At 50.4% G+C, this 16,407-nt stretch overlaps 1 protein-coding gene across 5 annotated transcripts in view; it reads right to left on the bottom strand.

Annotated features, from left to right (window-relative positions):
* Positions 1–16,407, bottom strand: part of WDR27 (WD repeat domain 27) — a 248,528-nt gene that overhangs the window by 201,458 nt on the left and 30,663 nt on the right. For all 5 annotated transcript variants that reach the window (XR_001889728.1, XR_001889726.1, XM_017894959.1 and 2 more), the window contains exons 9-15: positions 15,626–15,746; positions 14,190–14,293; positions 13,168–13,235; positions 12,793–12,914; positions 12,286–12,368; positions 3,201–3,279; positions 647–724 (exon numbers count right to left, since the gene is read on the bottom strand). Coding sequence is in view for 3 of the 5 variants with exons in the window: in XM_017894959.1 (XP_017750448.1) it covers positions 647–724; positions 3,201–3,279; positions 12,286–12,368; positions 12,793–12,914; positions 13,168–13,235; positions 14,190–14,293; positions 15,626–15,746 (655 nt within the window). In the remaining 2 variants the exon portion in view is untranslated. The remainder of the gene's footprint in view (positions 1–646; positions 725–3,200; positions 3,280–12,285; positions 12,369–12,792; positions 12,915–13,167; positions 13,236–14,189; positions 14,294–15,625; positions 15,747–16,407) is intronic.

The raw sequence follows: 16,407 nt of genomic DNA, 5'->3' as shown, positions 1-16,407 counted from the left end.
GAACAGCAAGAAAAATGCAGTGAACGCGGGCAAAATCAGTATTGGCGCTCTGTAACGCAGTGATTGAAAGCAGACCCATGTATGTTAAAATGAGTTTTAAGGGCAGTAGCCCATATCTCTCCTCAATGTAATCTTATATCCAGGACTGGGAGGGACCCTAGACGTCCCCCAAGCTCTTCCCTGTCCAGTCACAAGGGGCCCAGGTGTCTGCAGGACACGCCCACAGTCAGAGCCGCAGCCAGCGTGGAGCCAGTCCCGTGGACAGGCGTTCTCCCCAGTGGCACAGGCCACGGCCACTCAGAATGAGCACCTGGCACTACAACGGCCCCAGTGTTTTCACCCAATCCACGTGCATGACAGGAGGAGCACTGGCTATGGCATTTTCTAAACCAAATTTTAACAAAAAGTTAGTATTCCAAAATTGTTAAGGTAGTAACAACAGACCATGTCTGAAAAATTAACAGGAAAGAATTAAATTTGGCTAAAAAGATATATAAATAATATTCATATACATATCTGTGTACATATGTACGTAAACACATGTACACATACAAGGTCTTATACCTGTTTGGAAAAGAACCCGTTAAAGCATTGGAAAGGTCTAGGTTATTTCAAGTGTACTTGGAATGTGTGCGACACCACACACCGTGCACAGCTGCTCCTGCGTCTCGAAGATCCTTTCCCTTCACTCTTGATGTTGGTCTTTGGTGAAAACATAGTTACACTGTGGAAAGAAAACTCTTATCTCTCTCTCAAATATTAAGAGCTCTAAGGTTCTTAAGAGATTTATATTTTACAGTGAAAAAAATTATATATGTAGATACAGACGTCTGCATAAATGCTTTTGGGCCCCTCCCACCTGTCCTGCAGCCAAGTCACCTCGTCCCTTCCTGTGTCTCTCACACTGCCTCAGAGATGTTGTCCTGCTACACATCGTCCTGTGACTCCTTTAAAATCCTGTAATGGGACCCTGATGCTGGGCTTTTCCTTTAAGTCCAAAGCCTCAGGCTGGCACTCAGGGCCACCAATGTCCGTTAACCCCTCATTCCCTGGGGCTCCCACACAAAGCCTGACACTCACAACATGCCTTAATATGGCAGAACTGGGGAATTCATACAGAAAGCTGCAGATGCCACTGGAGCAGAATTCATCCATCCAACCATCATCCATCCATTCACTCATCCCTCCATTCCTCCATCCCCTCCATCCATTCACCCACACATCCATCTCTCATCTCTCTCCATCCATCCCCCCTCCATCAATTGAGCCACTCATCCATATCTCATCTCTGCATCCCTCCATCCCTGCCATCCATCCACCCACTCAGCCATCTCTCTTCCCTCCATCCATCCACCCACACATCCATCCCTCATCTCTGCATCCCTCCATCCCCCGCCATCCATCCACCCATACATCCATCCCTCATCTCTCCATTCCTTCATCCCCTCCATTCAGCCACCCATGCATCCATCCCTCCTTTCTCCATCCCTCCATCCTCCACCATCCATGCACCCACACACCCATCTCATCCCTCCATCCCCCCTCCATCCATCCACCCACTCATCCTCTCCATCCCCTCCATCCATCCCTCCACTTATCTGTCTCTCATCTCTCCATCCCTCCATCTCCCACCATCCATGCACCTACTCATCCATCCCTCATCTCTCCATCCTTCCATCCCCTCCATCCACCCACCCACTCATCCATCCGTCATCTCTCCATCCTTCTATCCCCTCATCTATCCACCCACTCATCCCTCATCTCTCTATCCTTCCATCCCCTCCATCCACCCACCCACTCATCCATCTCTCATCTCTGCATCCCTCCATCCCCTCCATCTGTCCACCCACTCATCCATCCATCATCCCTCCATCCCTTCATCTATCCACTCACTCATCCATCCCTCATCTCTCCATCCCTCCATCCCCCTCCATCTACACACTCATCCATCTCTTATCCCTCTATTCCTTCATCCCCTCCATCCATGTACCCATTCATCCATCGCTAATCATGCACCCACTCATCCATCTCTTATCCTTCCATCCTCATCATCTATCTACTCACTCATCCATCTTTCATCTCTGCACCCCTCCATCCACCTACCCACTCATCCATCCCTCATATCTCCATCCCTCCATCCCCTCCATCCATCCCCCCACTTATCCACCTCTCATCGCTCCATCCCAAATCCCCACCATCCATGCACATATGCATCCATCTCTCATCCCTCCATCCTCTTCTGTCCATCTCTCCATCCATCCATCCATCCCTCCAGAAGTGACTTATGAGGGTCCAGGGTGCTGAGTGCTGCCCCAGACACAGGGGTTTAAAGAACAGATAAGAAGACACAGTCACCATTGTTCAGGCCAAAGAGAACAAGCAGAGCGGGGAAGAACTTGGAGGGCTGGAGGCTGTGTTTACACAGAGTGGCCTGGGATTTCTGTCTGGAGCACAGCAGTGGCAGGGGGTGGGGTGGGAGTCAGGGAGTGGCCAGGGAAACATGAAGCGGGGAGCTTGGTAGAGGTGAGCGCCAACCAGGGAGATGAGTGTGTGCGCTGAGGACAGGGACTCCAGGTAACAGAGTCATTTTGGCCATTATGTTAAGAGACATAGAAGGTCATGAGGTGAGGTAGGAGGCGGGATATATGTCTGCATTTTCTTTAGAAAAGTCACATTTGCCTTTGAGGAGTGGGCATGTGAAGGTTGAGGGAAGGTTGAGGGAATCTCAAGGCCACCCTGTGGTTTCTCGGCCACTTCGTATCTCCTCGCCTTGGAGCAGTCTTGCTAACTCAGGGCCTAAATGCACTCAGTTATCGTGCTCTGATGTTACAGCAAAGCTATGTTCTAAGAAGAACACTGTGTCCGGCCTTGATGGGCCATGTTTGTTTACAGCATCGTCCTGCTCTCCCAGCCCCACAGCCCACCAGCTTCCCCTCACCTCCCGGGACCACCACGTTATCAACTCGGAGGGCTGCTCTGAGGCCCAGCACATAGTGAGTGCTCAGGAAACATTTGCTGCTGCGGCTGCTGCTAACTGGCATGCTGGGGTCCAACCCACCACATTTTAATTTCTGCTTCTATTGCTATGTCCTCTCTCCATGCTGTGACCCTTGGGGACGTATGTGTGTCCCTATTGTGTTAAAGTCCTGCATCTGGGACGCAGGTGCATTTCTGTCTCTCACTGACATGAGTTTACTCACTGTGGTGCTGACGCATAACCAGATGACCTAACTTTACTGTGGAAAACCAGGCGCTGGTCCTTCATGACGTTCCGTGCAGCTGTGGAAAGGCAATTTTAAAGAAGAAACAAACACTTAAAATTAGCATCTCAGGATGGACATGAGAAGAACAGAGTCTCTTCAAAACAGAATGAATGTCTGACCATAAATGTAAGAGGTTTCATATCTCAAGTCACACCAACCATCATCAGCAAAAGATTAAATCAAGGGGTTAAAAAAATAAGAAAACAGCCCAAGTTGGTTTTTTTTTTGTTATTGTGTTGTTTTTTGTTTTTGTTTTTGTTTCTGTTTTGGAGACGGAGTCTCGCTTTATCGCTCAGGCTGGAGTGCAGTGGTGCGAGCTCGGCTCACCGAAACCTCCACCTCCCATGTTCAAGCGATTCTCCTGCCTCAGTCCCCCGAGTAGCTGGGATTACAGGTGTCCGCCACCACACCCGGCTAATTTTTGCATTTGTAGTAGAGAGGGGGGTTTCACCATGTTGGTCAGGATGGTCTTGATCTCCTGGCCTCATGATCCGCCCGCCTCGGCCTCCCAAAGTGCTGGGATTACAGCCGTTTGCCACTGTGCCCCGCCTAGCCTATTTTACATTTTGCATAGCACTACCAGTTGACAAAAACTCTGACATCACGTGAACTTACCACAAATATTTACAAATCAAAAAAATGCTTTCAGACCAAATATAGTTTTGCCAGAACTATTTATTTTTGCATAAATTTAATAGTTGGTGTTCAATATGAATAGTCTGTACAATATTATAAGATAGCTTTAGAAAAATGGATATCTGCATAATACTGAAAATTCTAAAATAGTTATTTCTTTAAAACAAAGACATTCAGTTCTGTTTCTGGCACTATTTCATACAGGAAAACCTAATCACATTCCCATTAAGAATCAAGCGGCCCTAAGAGAGTATTAACTTAATATTGTGGACGTCTCACTGTGCAAATCAGAGTCCAGGAGGTGACCAGGAATCGGTAAGCCAGGTCTCCTCCCTGGGCCTGGGCTCCACCAACCTCACAGGCTTGCAGAGGGCGAAGCCGGACCTGGAGGGGAAGAGGTTTCCAAGGTAAAGGAAGACGCCACACACAGCTGGGACCCCAAAGGAACCCTCAGAGGGCAAGGGCGCTAGAAAAGTAACTGCTCCCAGGAGAAGCCAGGAAAGTGCACTGTCCAATCCACAGTCAGGGGAGGAGAAAAAACCTTCTCCAAAACATAATCAAATATCAGCGAAAGGAAAACAATTTCAGGATAAAATGATAAAGTTATGGGCACATGAGTAGTACACTTCATTATGAGAAAGTCTTAAAAGTCCTAGAATAAGGTTTATAAATACATAACTGCATATTAGTTTTACAAATGCTCTAAGCATTAAAATATAATAGTTCCTCATCTACCACATATATTCTGTTTATATTATCTCTGTTATAGTGTTGTAAGTAGAGGAAGGCAAATTTTGGGATTATAGCATTACTGTAAATGAAATATATCCATTCATTTTCCATGGGAATATTTTCTAAACTACACACAAAACATCAACATGTTAAAATTTCATCACTCTCTTGCTACAGAAAAGTTATCTCTGTATTAAAACTATTTATATAATTGTTCTTACTGAAGGTTTTGTTCTAAACTGTCAATGCTATCATTAGTTGCGAACCACAGTACATCATATATGCTCGTCTGAAACAAGATGACCCATGTTGACAAAAGTCTCAAAATTCCACTTTTAAGGAGTGATCTAAATGAAGCGTAGGTAAGAAGAAAAGCTAAGGAAACAAACACGGTAAGTTTTAAAGGTGAAATCACGAGACTCGTGTCTCCTTCACAACAGACTGTGTGCACAGATCTCACTTCCCAAACGCACAGCCGTCCAGGGCGGCAGACACGACAAGCAGATCCCGTGTGACAGACCCGTGTGACGGACACTGTGTGACGGACTCGTGTGACGGACCCCGTGTGACGGACTCGTGTGACGGACACTGTGTGACGGACTCGTGTGATGGACCCCGTGTGACGCACCCCATGTGATGGACCCCGTGTGACGGACCCCGTGTGACAGACTCGTGTGACGGACACTGTGTGACGGACTCGTGTGATGGACACTGTGTGACGCACCCCATGTGATGGACCCCGTGTGACGGACCCTGTGTGACAGACTCGTGTGACGGACACTGTGTGACGGACTCGTGTGACGGACACTGTGTGACGGACTCTGTGTGATGGACCCCGTGTGACGGACTCGTGTGACAGACACTGTGACGGACCCCGTGTGACAGACCCATGTGACAGACACCATGTGAGGGACCCGCGTGACGGACCCCGTGTGACGGACTCGTGTGACGGACTTGTGTGACGGACACTGTGTGACGGACTCGTGTGACGGACCCGTGTGACGGACACTGTGTGACGGACTCGTGTGACGGACCCGTGTGACGGACACTGTGTGACGGACTCGTGTGATGGACTCGTGTGACGGACTCGTGTGATGGACTCGTGTGACGGACCCGTGTGACGGACACTGTGTGACGGACTCGTGTGACGGACTCGTGTGACGGACTCTTGTGACAGACACTGTGACGGGCCCCGTGTGACAGACCCATGTGACAGACACCGTGTGAGGGACCTGCGTGACGGACCCCGTGTGACAGACCCCGTGTGATGGACACACAGGAGGCACTGCTCGCCACTCAGTGTGGAGCCCACTCTCATAGGGGAGTTTCTTTCCATGGAAACAGCCAGAGCTTTGGGAAACCACCTGAACAGTCTAGTATGATTCCAACTATTAGCCATTTTAATTAATATTGGTTAGTCAAGTTTTTCCAAACATTTTTCCTAGAAATATACATATACGTATAAAATTCCTCTGTTACTAATTAAGCAAATGGTTCAAAAATGTTTTTTTACATTGCACAACAATGAAAAGGTAAAGAATGCCACTGAACCATACACCTAAAAATGGTTAAAATGGTAAGTTTTATTTTATATATATCTTAAATGAAAAAAAGTAAACGCACAGAAAGTCTTTTGAAAGACTACGAAAAACAGACTCTTTACCACATAAATAATGTATAAAACCATATTATTTACCTAATAATCACTTTCAATTCTTCATTAGCATCATTACTACATAGGCATTTTTCAATTTTTTGAGGGTGCTGCTATTTAAAAGGTGAATGCTGACTTTCATTATCTGTATAACACACTGGTTAGGTATTCAGATGGCCTCTCCCACAGAGAAAAACCACAAATGCCAGAAGAAATATGTGCTTCATTTTGTTAAAAGGGGAAAGAAAATGAGGACAAGATATCGAAACTGAGGTGAGCTGTGGATGGCTTCAACTCCAGCCACACAGGCTGAGGATTTGTGTGGCCTCAGGGAGGTGAGGGCAGAAAGGCCAAGCCTTCGGCCACTACGCGAGCTTCACCTTCTCCAACTGGCCCAGGAAGCCTGTGCCGTGATGGTCTGTACTGGTCCCAGGCTGCTGGCCCTGCAGTCAGAGTGACCTTGACAAATGGTTTAAAAGGCCAGAAGCTGTGGATTTGTGCAACCCAAACCCCTAGAAAGCAACGCAAATCTCCTTTGGGGGAACACACTGCACTTCATTCAGTTCCAAAAAACAAATACAAAAGCAAACAAAACAGAAAAAAACAAACAGAAAACTAAAGGCCCATTTCTCTAATGAAAATTGATGCAAAAATCCTCAACAAAATATTAGCAAACCGAATTCAACAACACAACAAAAAGACTACACATCCTGGGATTTATCCCTGACACATAAGGCTGGTTTTATACTCAAAATCAATCATACACCTAATTTAAAATTTTACACCAACCGTTCAGGTACAGCAGAGAAAGCTCTTCCCAGCTCATTCTGTGGAGCTGGCACACCAAAACCAAACTCAGGAAGTTCCTGAGCAATCAATCACGTGAGAACATGAATCCAAAAGATCCTGTACAAAATAATAGCAAAGAGATAATAAATGCAAATTAGGTTTATGACAGCAAAACGTAGCTGATTAAACACACGCAATAACCACCTTGTGTTTAACCAGGAAAACGCAAACAAAATCAAAAGACACCTCTGTATCATCACTGGTTGCCAGACGACTCAGGAGGGTCTCCAAATACTGGTGAGACACCACCCCCAGCTGGTTTCCAGGTTCTTGGCACCTTCAGAGCAAAAATTTAGATGGGAAAAGCAGCAGCTTTTGCTGCAAAGTGAAAGCACACGCCTAAGTGAGAAGCCAGGTGAGCTCAAGAGAAGGAGGCAAGCTCAGGAGAAGGAGGTGCACTCAGGAGGCGCACTCAGAGGGAGGTGTGCAGAGGAGTTTGCGTTCCTCATTTTGTGGGTGTTTATTTAATGAGAGGGCGGGATCATCATCAGGTATTCTGGGAAAGGAGGGGATTTTAAGTAAGCCCCCACCACAGCCTCGTTCTCCCTTATTTGCGTTTTCCCGGGAGAACAGAGGACACATCACGTTGGTGGGTTCGCCTTCTCTCTCCCTCCCTTGCTTTGGGTTTTCTGCTGTCCTGTGCTTGCTTTGCCACATTCCTGTCTTCGCTGTTGCCTGGGTTTTCCGTCCTCCTGCGACCTCCCAGTGCTATTCTTGTCTCACACTGGGTGAGCAGAAATTCCAGCGTCCAGCAACATGCAGCTATGGCAAGCGCTCGGGGCAAGAGAGTATCATGTACTGCTGGAGTAGCCGCTGGCCAGCCATCTGGGAAGACCTTCACCATCGTCTGCCATCGACCTGCCACGTGGGGAACCTTCACCCCAAGCCCAGCAGCTGCCCCCATAGACATCAGGGCAGCCCTTCCAGCTCCAGGGTACAGCAGGGTGCAGCAGGGTGCTGCCCCATGACATCAGGGCAGCCCTCCCGGGCATCCAGGGGTACAGGGCAGGGTGCGGCCCAGGGTAGGGCAGCAGGGTGCAGCAGGGGTGCAGCAGGGTACACAGAGGTGCAGCAGAGGTGGCAGTTAAGGGCTACAAAAAGAACAGAGAGTGCAAGGACAGGAGTGAAAAAGAAAAGTAGCAGCAGAGAGGGAGAGAGAAGAGATGGGCAGAGAACACAAGGAAGTAAGAGGCAAAGAAGATAAACAGCAGGGTACAGCAGGTGGCAGCGGGGTGCAGCAGGGTGCAGCAGGGTGGCAGCAGGGAACAGCAGGTAACAGGCAGGATGCAGGCAGGGTACAGCGGATAGCAGCAGGGTTGCAGGCAGGTACAGCAGGGTGCAGCAGGGTAGGCAGGCAGGGTGGCAGCAGGGTGCGCAGAGTACAGGCAGTAGGGTGGCGCCAGGGTCACGCAGGGTGGCAGGCAGGGTACGGGCGGGTGCAGCAGGGTACGGCAGAGGTGTGGGGCAGGGGTACGGCAGGGTACAGTAGGTACAGCAGGTACAGCAGGTAAGCAACAGAGTAGGCAGCAGGTGCAGCAGGGTGGCAGCCAGGGGTAAGCAGGCAAGTGCAGGCAGGTAGCAGCAGGGTACAGCAGGTGCCAGGCAGGGTAGCAGCAGGTAGCAGCAGGTGGCAGCAGGGTACAGCAGGTGCAGCGGGTACAGGAGGTGCCGGCAGGTGCAAGCAGGGTACAGCAGGTGGCAGCAGGGTAGCAGCAGGTGTCGCAGGTGCAGCAGGGTACACGCAGTGCAGGCAGGGTACAGGCAGGTGTCGCAGGTGCAGCAGGGTAGAGCAGGTGCAAGCAGGGTACAGCAGGTGTCGGGCAGGTGGGCAGCATGGGGGTACAGCAGGTGCAGCAGGTGCAGCAGGGTACAGCAGGTGCAGCAGGGTACAGCAGGTGCAGCAGGTACAGCAGGGTACAGCAGGTGCAGCAGCTACAGCAGGTGCTGCAAAGATTGCTCACAACAGCAACAGCCTGGGACAAGCCAAATGGCTGTTAATACTGAATAAATTGTGGGTACATAAACCACAGTATATCCAGGCAACAGAATGCTGTACAGCAATGGAAACAAATCTCACAGACACGAAGTGAAAAAGACAAATCACAAAAGAATGCACTTAAGAAAGAATATTACTCTATGCATCAATAGCCCCAGATGAGACATGTGAGAGGATTCATTGTGATGACGGATTTCTCGGTGCCTCTTTGCCATGCCCCTGCCCAGGCCTCCCTTGCCCCCGGCTCTCTGCAGGAGGTACCTGCCTACTCGGCCCGCTTGTGAGAGGCTCATTCGGTCCCACTGCCCTGCCCTGTGCCTCTGGGGCTGGCCCGGCCCCACTGCTGTTTGCTGTCACATGTGGCAGCTGCCTAGCACTGGCTGAGGAAGGTGGAGGGCTACTGCATTACAGCATTTTTCATACCCGCATTTGGTGAGTCCTGAGTCCCTGTCCTGCATCCAAGAAAAATAGGTTACCCTGACAACTGAAGGGTGAGCAGGGCAGAGTTTTGTTTTGTTTTGTTTGAGACGGAGTCTTGCTCTGTCGCCCAGGCTGGAGTGCAATGGCACAATCTCAGTTCACTGCAACCTCCACCTCCTGGGTTCAAGCAGTTCTCAGCCTCAGCCTCCTGAGTAGCCGGGACTATAGGTGCGTGCCACCACACTCAGCTAATTTTTATATCTTTAGTAGAGATGGGGTTTCACTATGTTGGCTAGGCTGTTCTCCATCTCTTGACCTTGTGGACCACCCACCTCAGCCTCCCAAAGCGTTGGGATTACAGGCGTGAGCCACCGTGCCCGGCTGGCGAGTTTTATTGAGTGACAGCTCTCAGCAGAGAGGGGACCCAGAGAGGGCAGCCCCTACCCTCATTCAGGTGGTCCCGCAGTGTGGCTGAGTCTGGGGCTTTTATGGACTCAGAATGGAGGAGTGCATATTGATTGGTTTGTGCCTATGCAAAAAAGGCTAAAAAAAATGGCATGACTCAAAGATGGGCACAGCAGTGTCAAAAACCAATTAGGGAAGAGTGGGTACATGTAAAATAGGGCCAATCAGAGGAAAGCCAAACAGGAAAAGAGGTTCTCAATCCGGTCTGTGGATTTATCTGAGACATGTGGTTCGGCTTCCAGACATGAACCTGTCTTTGGTTGGGAGGTCGGGTTTCCCTGGGGACTCGCCTGCGTCTGCTTGGGGATTTCTCTGACTCCTGCTGCTGTCAATTGTTAAGGATGAATGGCAGGACGCAAGACTGACAGGGCCAAGACAGGCCAGGAGGGGTGGGGAGAAAGCACGTGAGGAGGCTTGTGGGGTCCAGGAAGACGAGGAGGTTGGGGGAGGGATGAGAACGAGGAGGCCTGGAGGGCCCAGGAAGGCAAGGAGGAGGTCAGGAGGGCCCAGGACGAAGGAGGCCAGGAGAGCCCAGGAGGAGGCTGGGACAGCCCAGGAGGAGGAGACAGCTCCGGCAAACCTTAGGCCCACAGCAGCCCAGGGGCATTCTCTTCTCAGCCATCTTCCACCCACCTGCTCTGTCTTCTCTGCTGTAGTGTCTTTTGCAATTTAAGACGCCTTTTCAATGGTGAACAAATAGCACCTCCTTACAAGGCAGAAGTGCCATGACTTAATGAGGAAGAAGGAGGTCAGAGGCCACTCCCAGCCGAGGTGTCAGCTTGGCCCAGAGGCTGCCACGCGTGATTGCCTTCCCCAGGCCGTCATTCTCACAGTTTCTCAGAACTGTCCGCATGGTGATGGGACGGCAGCAGAGCATAAAGTGGCAGGAAATGGACACTTAACCCTGACAGTGGCTCTTTTGTGGAAATAGGGCCGAGGAATGGGGGACCCGTCGGAAACCCCCAGCAGCAGGGTCCCCCATGGCAGGACAGAACAAGCAAACAGCTCCAGCCCCGGGCTCAGCTCTGAGTCCCAGCCTTCCACCTGAAAATGGCCCTCCCTGATCCGCAAGGCGGGTCGGAACCACACAGTCGGTGAGACCTAGGAATGGCACAGGTGTTCAAGGCCTGATTTCAAACAGTCTGGTAGGGAAGGGACAGAGAGGCCAGAATTCCCAGAAGTCAAGCTCAAGGGCCACGTGGGAGCATGAAGGACACAGCCCATGTCCGAGGACGGTCTCCACGGGAGGTCCAGACATGTCTGACGCAGGAACCCCAGCCCAGCCCAGCCCAGCCTGGGAGAGGCCTGAGGGTGGGGTCACAGTCCAGCTCAGCCCGGGGAGAGGAACCCTAGCCTAGCCTAGCCTAGCCTAGCCCAGCCCAGCCCAGCCCAGCCCAGCCCAGCCGAGCCTGGGGAGAGGCCCAAGGGTGGGGCTGCCAGGTCGCTGGCCGGGGAGAAGGCCTTTCTGGGAGGTGAGGCCCAGCAGTCAGGGAGCTACAAGGCGGAAGGTGAAAGGGGGTTGCGGGAATGCCTTCGTTTTTCGAATGAGGTGCGGTAGGAGGTTTCACAAGACAGATGAAAGGGTTAGACTGGTCACTGAAGGGAAAAAAGAAGTAATTATCAGTGAGCCTTGAAATAAACGGAACATAATGAAGTTCACCATCTTGAAGTAGAAGTTCATTTTTACATATTTGAGAGATGCAACATGTGGATTTGTTTGGCTGCTGCTCAGAACAAACCAACAGAAAATATTGTCAAGGCAATCAAGAATAATTTATTATGGCCTTGCTAATACAAGATTCCAAAAACTTACTGGTTTCGATACAACGTCATGGTGGCTAGGTAAAAACTACATGTTCCAGAAAGCCACACTGAAGTGTGCAGGAGTGCAACCACACGCTCGCGATTGGCTTTCAAATTCCTCAGCAGAGAAAAAAGGGGAACAAATGTTCTCACGGTCAGTAATTGTTGAAGGTCCACTCTGCACCCCCACTGCCCCAGGCACCAGAGGAACAGCGGTCAGTCTTGGCCATGTTGCTGAATCCCATGAGTGACGGCCAGTTCAGGAGGGGAAGCACCCAGCATGCTCCCCACCACAGCTGACATGGAACAAACACGTAAGAGGCAGAGACACGAAGGAGGGAAGGATGGAAGGAAGTACGGAATGTGTATTTTAACAAATAGGAATTCGCAAAACAATGCAGCAGCCCTAACCACAATGAGAACGCATCAGCCTTGTATTCTTAGATTTCATAGCACCCTGTACTGACCACATCGCCGTTCACTAGCAGTCTTGGTGCTCTTCTCCTTGGCAACTTCCAGATACAGTGGAGAGGTCGGTAGGACACAGGAGCTGAAACAGATACAAGCCACATGAAACTAGGAGCACAAACAATGATAGGATGGAAATGTTTCAGTGACTTACACACTTTAAAGACAGTTACAAATGACTAATTCACGCAGCTATGGACATAACAGTATTTGAAAATGAAAACTGTCAAGCGTATTCTTATTCTTGTAGGAAAAAATTAATACATTCTTAATAAAAGTGCTGCTTTATAATGTACATCCTGTTCTGAAATAAAATAGTGTTTCAATTAAAATAAACTATCAACTATTTCAACAAGACAGAAGCAACAGCATGAAAAAATGTTTCTTCCAAACAGTGTTGGTAGAGCTCAGAGTTTCCTAAACTTTGTTGCTGAACATAGAAAGAAATCCAAATGCCGCTTACTTGGTGAATACGCACACACACTCCACACTTGAAGACACTCTACCTGGCTGGCACCCAGAGGCTCTGCCTCAGGCCGGGGCATTGCTGAGCCCTGACCAGCGCGGCCAGGTCGATCTCCAACACGGCAATCTTCCCGCCAAAGAGGGAGGCCAGCAAGCACAGCGTCTGCAGGGACATAGTTTCAACATCGTTAGCGACACTGCCCAGTAAAAGCAGACTAAATGTGCATCTCCACACATATCCTAACCTCTGCTTCATTCTCACAGCAGCAACATCGCCCCGCCACTCCTAAAACATTTTCACACACAAAACCCCATTTACTCAGCCAGTCGTTACAGGATCACTCCAAAGAAAGGAGAAATTGGAGGCACAGATCTGCACGTCTCACAGACAGGGAGGGCCGCATCTCAGGACTGACCTTGTGATCCGCGGTGCGGTTCCCCAGGGCACACGATCCGGCCAGCGGGATGCTGAGGCTCTGGAAATCTTCAGTTGAGCAAAGACCAGGAAGAACATGATGGGGAGGGAGGGGGCACACACATGGAGTCACTGCCCAGGCCCCGCCACACACATTGCAGGCTGGGCACCACATATTCACACATACAAGGCCCCAGGCCGCACACACACCAGAGCACAGACCACACACACACACCAGGCCCTGAGCCTCACACATGCCAGGCCCCATTCTGAGGCCGGGCCGTGACTCGGACTGGGACCTGCAGCTCAGCCTCCTGGAGAAGCCACATGTCCAGCACCAGATCAAAAAGGAAATGTGTCATCAGAGCTGTGACCATTTGGGGGAAGGAAAGGCTGAGTTTTCAAGGAGAAGCCACGCCTGGCTGAGCTGAGGAGAGGCAGGGATGGGTGACTGAAGGGAAGGGGGCGCATGAAGACACAGACGGATCCCGCAGCCCCACAGAGGTCTGAGCATTCAGGGCTGGAAAGGAGGCACCGAGAGGAGCAGCGCCTGGGAGGCCACCGAGGAGGCCCTGCTGCAGCAGAGGAGAGGGACAGAATCCAGCCTGCTTTTCAGAAGTCGCCTGGGCTCCTAAGCAGAAAGGGTGCAGCTGGTGGCAGCCACAGAGCCAGGAGAGGACAGGTGGGAACCACTGGGGTCAGGGGATGAGATGGGGGTCTTGAGGGAGGGAGATGAGGTGGGGGATGGGGTGGGGTGGAGGTGACTGTTCCTACATTTCTGGTGGGGATGGGGTAGAGGTGACTATTCCTACATTTCTGGGGGTGGCGGAAACTGGAGAAGGGAACCAGAGCTGGAGAGGAGAGTGCCTCGGCCAGGTTCATGCCGTGCGAGCCTGGGGCTCTGGGAGGCTCTCCAGGAATGGTGGAGAATCCAGGGGCTTCCCAAGGTGCTCCTGTGGGTGTTCCACATACCAGTCAGAGGAACACACTCCAGTTACGTGGCATTGACACCAAAGATCTTACCCCTGTAATATAAAGCAGCTTCCACTTCCAGGTTTGCCAGGTTAAATATGAACAAGCCCACCGAACTTCCAATCCACATGCACTGGGTGTTCTCAGAAGAAAGACTGATTTAAGGAAAAAAAAAAAAAGAATACACACTAATCTTATTCCTGAAAGCTGGGCCCCACACCCACCCCCTCGCCTGGTTGTGAGCTCTCCGCAGGAGTGGGGAGCGTGGGCCGGGGCAAGTTCTTGCCAGTGAGAACCACATCTGTGCCAGGCTGGCATTTCAGCCTGTGGTGGGTCCCCTGGGCACCTGCTAATGTCTGTGAAGATGCTCGCTCTGACCTCTGTGGTTTCCATTTTCTTCTAAGGTTACAGAAAAGGTTGGCGCCAGCGCCTGGGCCAAGGCCACTGCTCAGGTAGCCTCCGAGTGACTAGACTTGAAGGCCACGCAAGCTGCCCACCCCTGGGAATGAGGAACCAACTCCAGGAGGAAAGTAGCTGGCCTGAGGCGGCAGAGTTAATACCACTGCCAACGGGGTCTGTTAATGCACTGAGAAGCCACCTCCAGAAAGGCTGGACGTGGACTTGGCAGAGGCCCCCAGCAGGAACCTGTTTTCCAGACCTCCCCCTCTCCAGCTCCGCCCCAGGCAGCACCCTGGGCACCTCCTGGGCATCCACCAGCACCAGTCCGCGGTTCGCCCAACGACTATCGTCAACAGAATGGGTCGTGTGGCTCTGGCTTAGCTCTGAGGGATCCCTCTGCTCTAGGTAAGACAGGGAAGCCTCAAAGTGCCTCAGGTCCATGCACCTGCCGGGAGCACAGCATCCAGCCTCCATGCCCACCCTGCTTCCCCTCTGTGGTTTGGACCAAGCAGGGAATATTCTGCTCCAGGGGCAGCTCTGCACAGAAACACCGACAAGCAATGGCCAAGGCCATTCAAAAAAAGGTTGCCCCTTAATCTCAAGCATTTTGGGGAGGAGAGGTCAACGTAATTGTAATACATTATTTAATCACAGTTAAACAGTACTTCCTTATGTTGCCAAATATGTATAATATTTCTACTGTGCACAGAAATAAATAAAATTTGTCTGAGGTTAACTTTAAATGTGTAAAGTACAGCACAGTGGTAGATGGGAAAGTCTAGGCCATTCTGATCATCGCTTTCTCTTTCCAAAGAAAAAGTCGTCTCACAGAGGCAAAGATCTCCCTAGACTTTGGTAATAAGCTTAAAAATCCTCCAATTCCTTTTATTAAAGATACTTACATATCATTGCCCAAATTTACCAACTTTAAGATTTAAAACATGCAATCCCAAGAATGAGATTAGTAATAATCAGAGACAAAAATAATTCGGTTTTATTTCAGTCATTCTTAGAAAATGAACTTAATGTTCCTCTAAGGAATTTAAGCGTTTCCTTTATATGGCATAGGCCAAGTTTTTGATGCTTACCATCCACATGCAGAATTTGGGATGAGTGAGAGATCGCAGGGTGCAAGTCTCAGTACAGGAAATGTTACTTCAACCTGCTCTCCTTTTCCCAGAACACTTGTAGAGGGAAGCTGGCTTTCTTCTAGGGAACAGAATTATTGACAATCTGAGAAGTGAACTTAAACACGTTCATCAGGTTTAAAGGCTGAGGACTGCCACCGAGACGCTGCAGTGAATGTGCACCGCGGAGTCACTCGGATCACGCGTCGAGGAAAGCACTAAGGTGACACCCAGCGTAACACCCAGCATGACGTGTGGGGATCACGTGTCGAGGAAAGCACGCGGGTAACACCCAGCAGCATGCTGCCTGGGAGCGATGCAACTCCAAGTGCAGAACCAGAGCAAGGGAGTGGGAAAGAGGAGATGATTAACTGAAAGAATTTAACTTCATACTTGCTAAAACGAAGCTTAAGATTTGCTTCAGTAGTAGATAATTATTTATCAAATAAATAACAAGCCGGGCGCGGTGGCTCAAGCCTGTAATCCCAGCACTTTGGGAGGCCGAGACGGGCGGATCACGAGGTCAGGAGATCGAGACCATCCTGGCTAATACGGTGAAACCCCGTCTCTACTAAAAAATACAAAAAACTAGCCGGGCGACGAGGCGGGCGCCTGTAGTCCCAGCTACTCGGGAGGCTGAGACAGGAGAATGGCGTGAACCCGGGAGGCGGAGCTTGCAGTGAGCTGAGAGCCGGCCACTGCACTCCAGCCTGGGCGGCAGAGCAAGACTCCGTCTCAAAAAA

This window comes from Rhinopithecus bieti, unplaced genomic scaffold (assembly GCF_001698545.2).
Source record: "Rhinopithecus bieti isolate Rb0 unplaced genomic scaffold, ASM169854v2 scaffold_1017, whole genome shotgun sequence".
NCBI classification, from domain to species: Eukaryota; Metazoa; Chordata; class Mammalia; order Primates; family Cercopithecidae; genus Rhinopithecus; species Rhinopithecus bieti.
The sequence above is the reverse complement of the archived record's forward strand: the minus strand, read 5'-3'. Positions and strand labels throughout refer to the sequence as shown.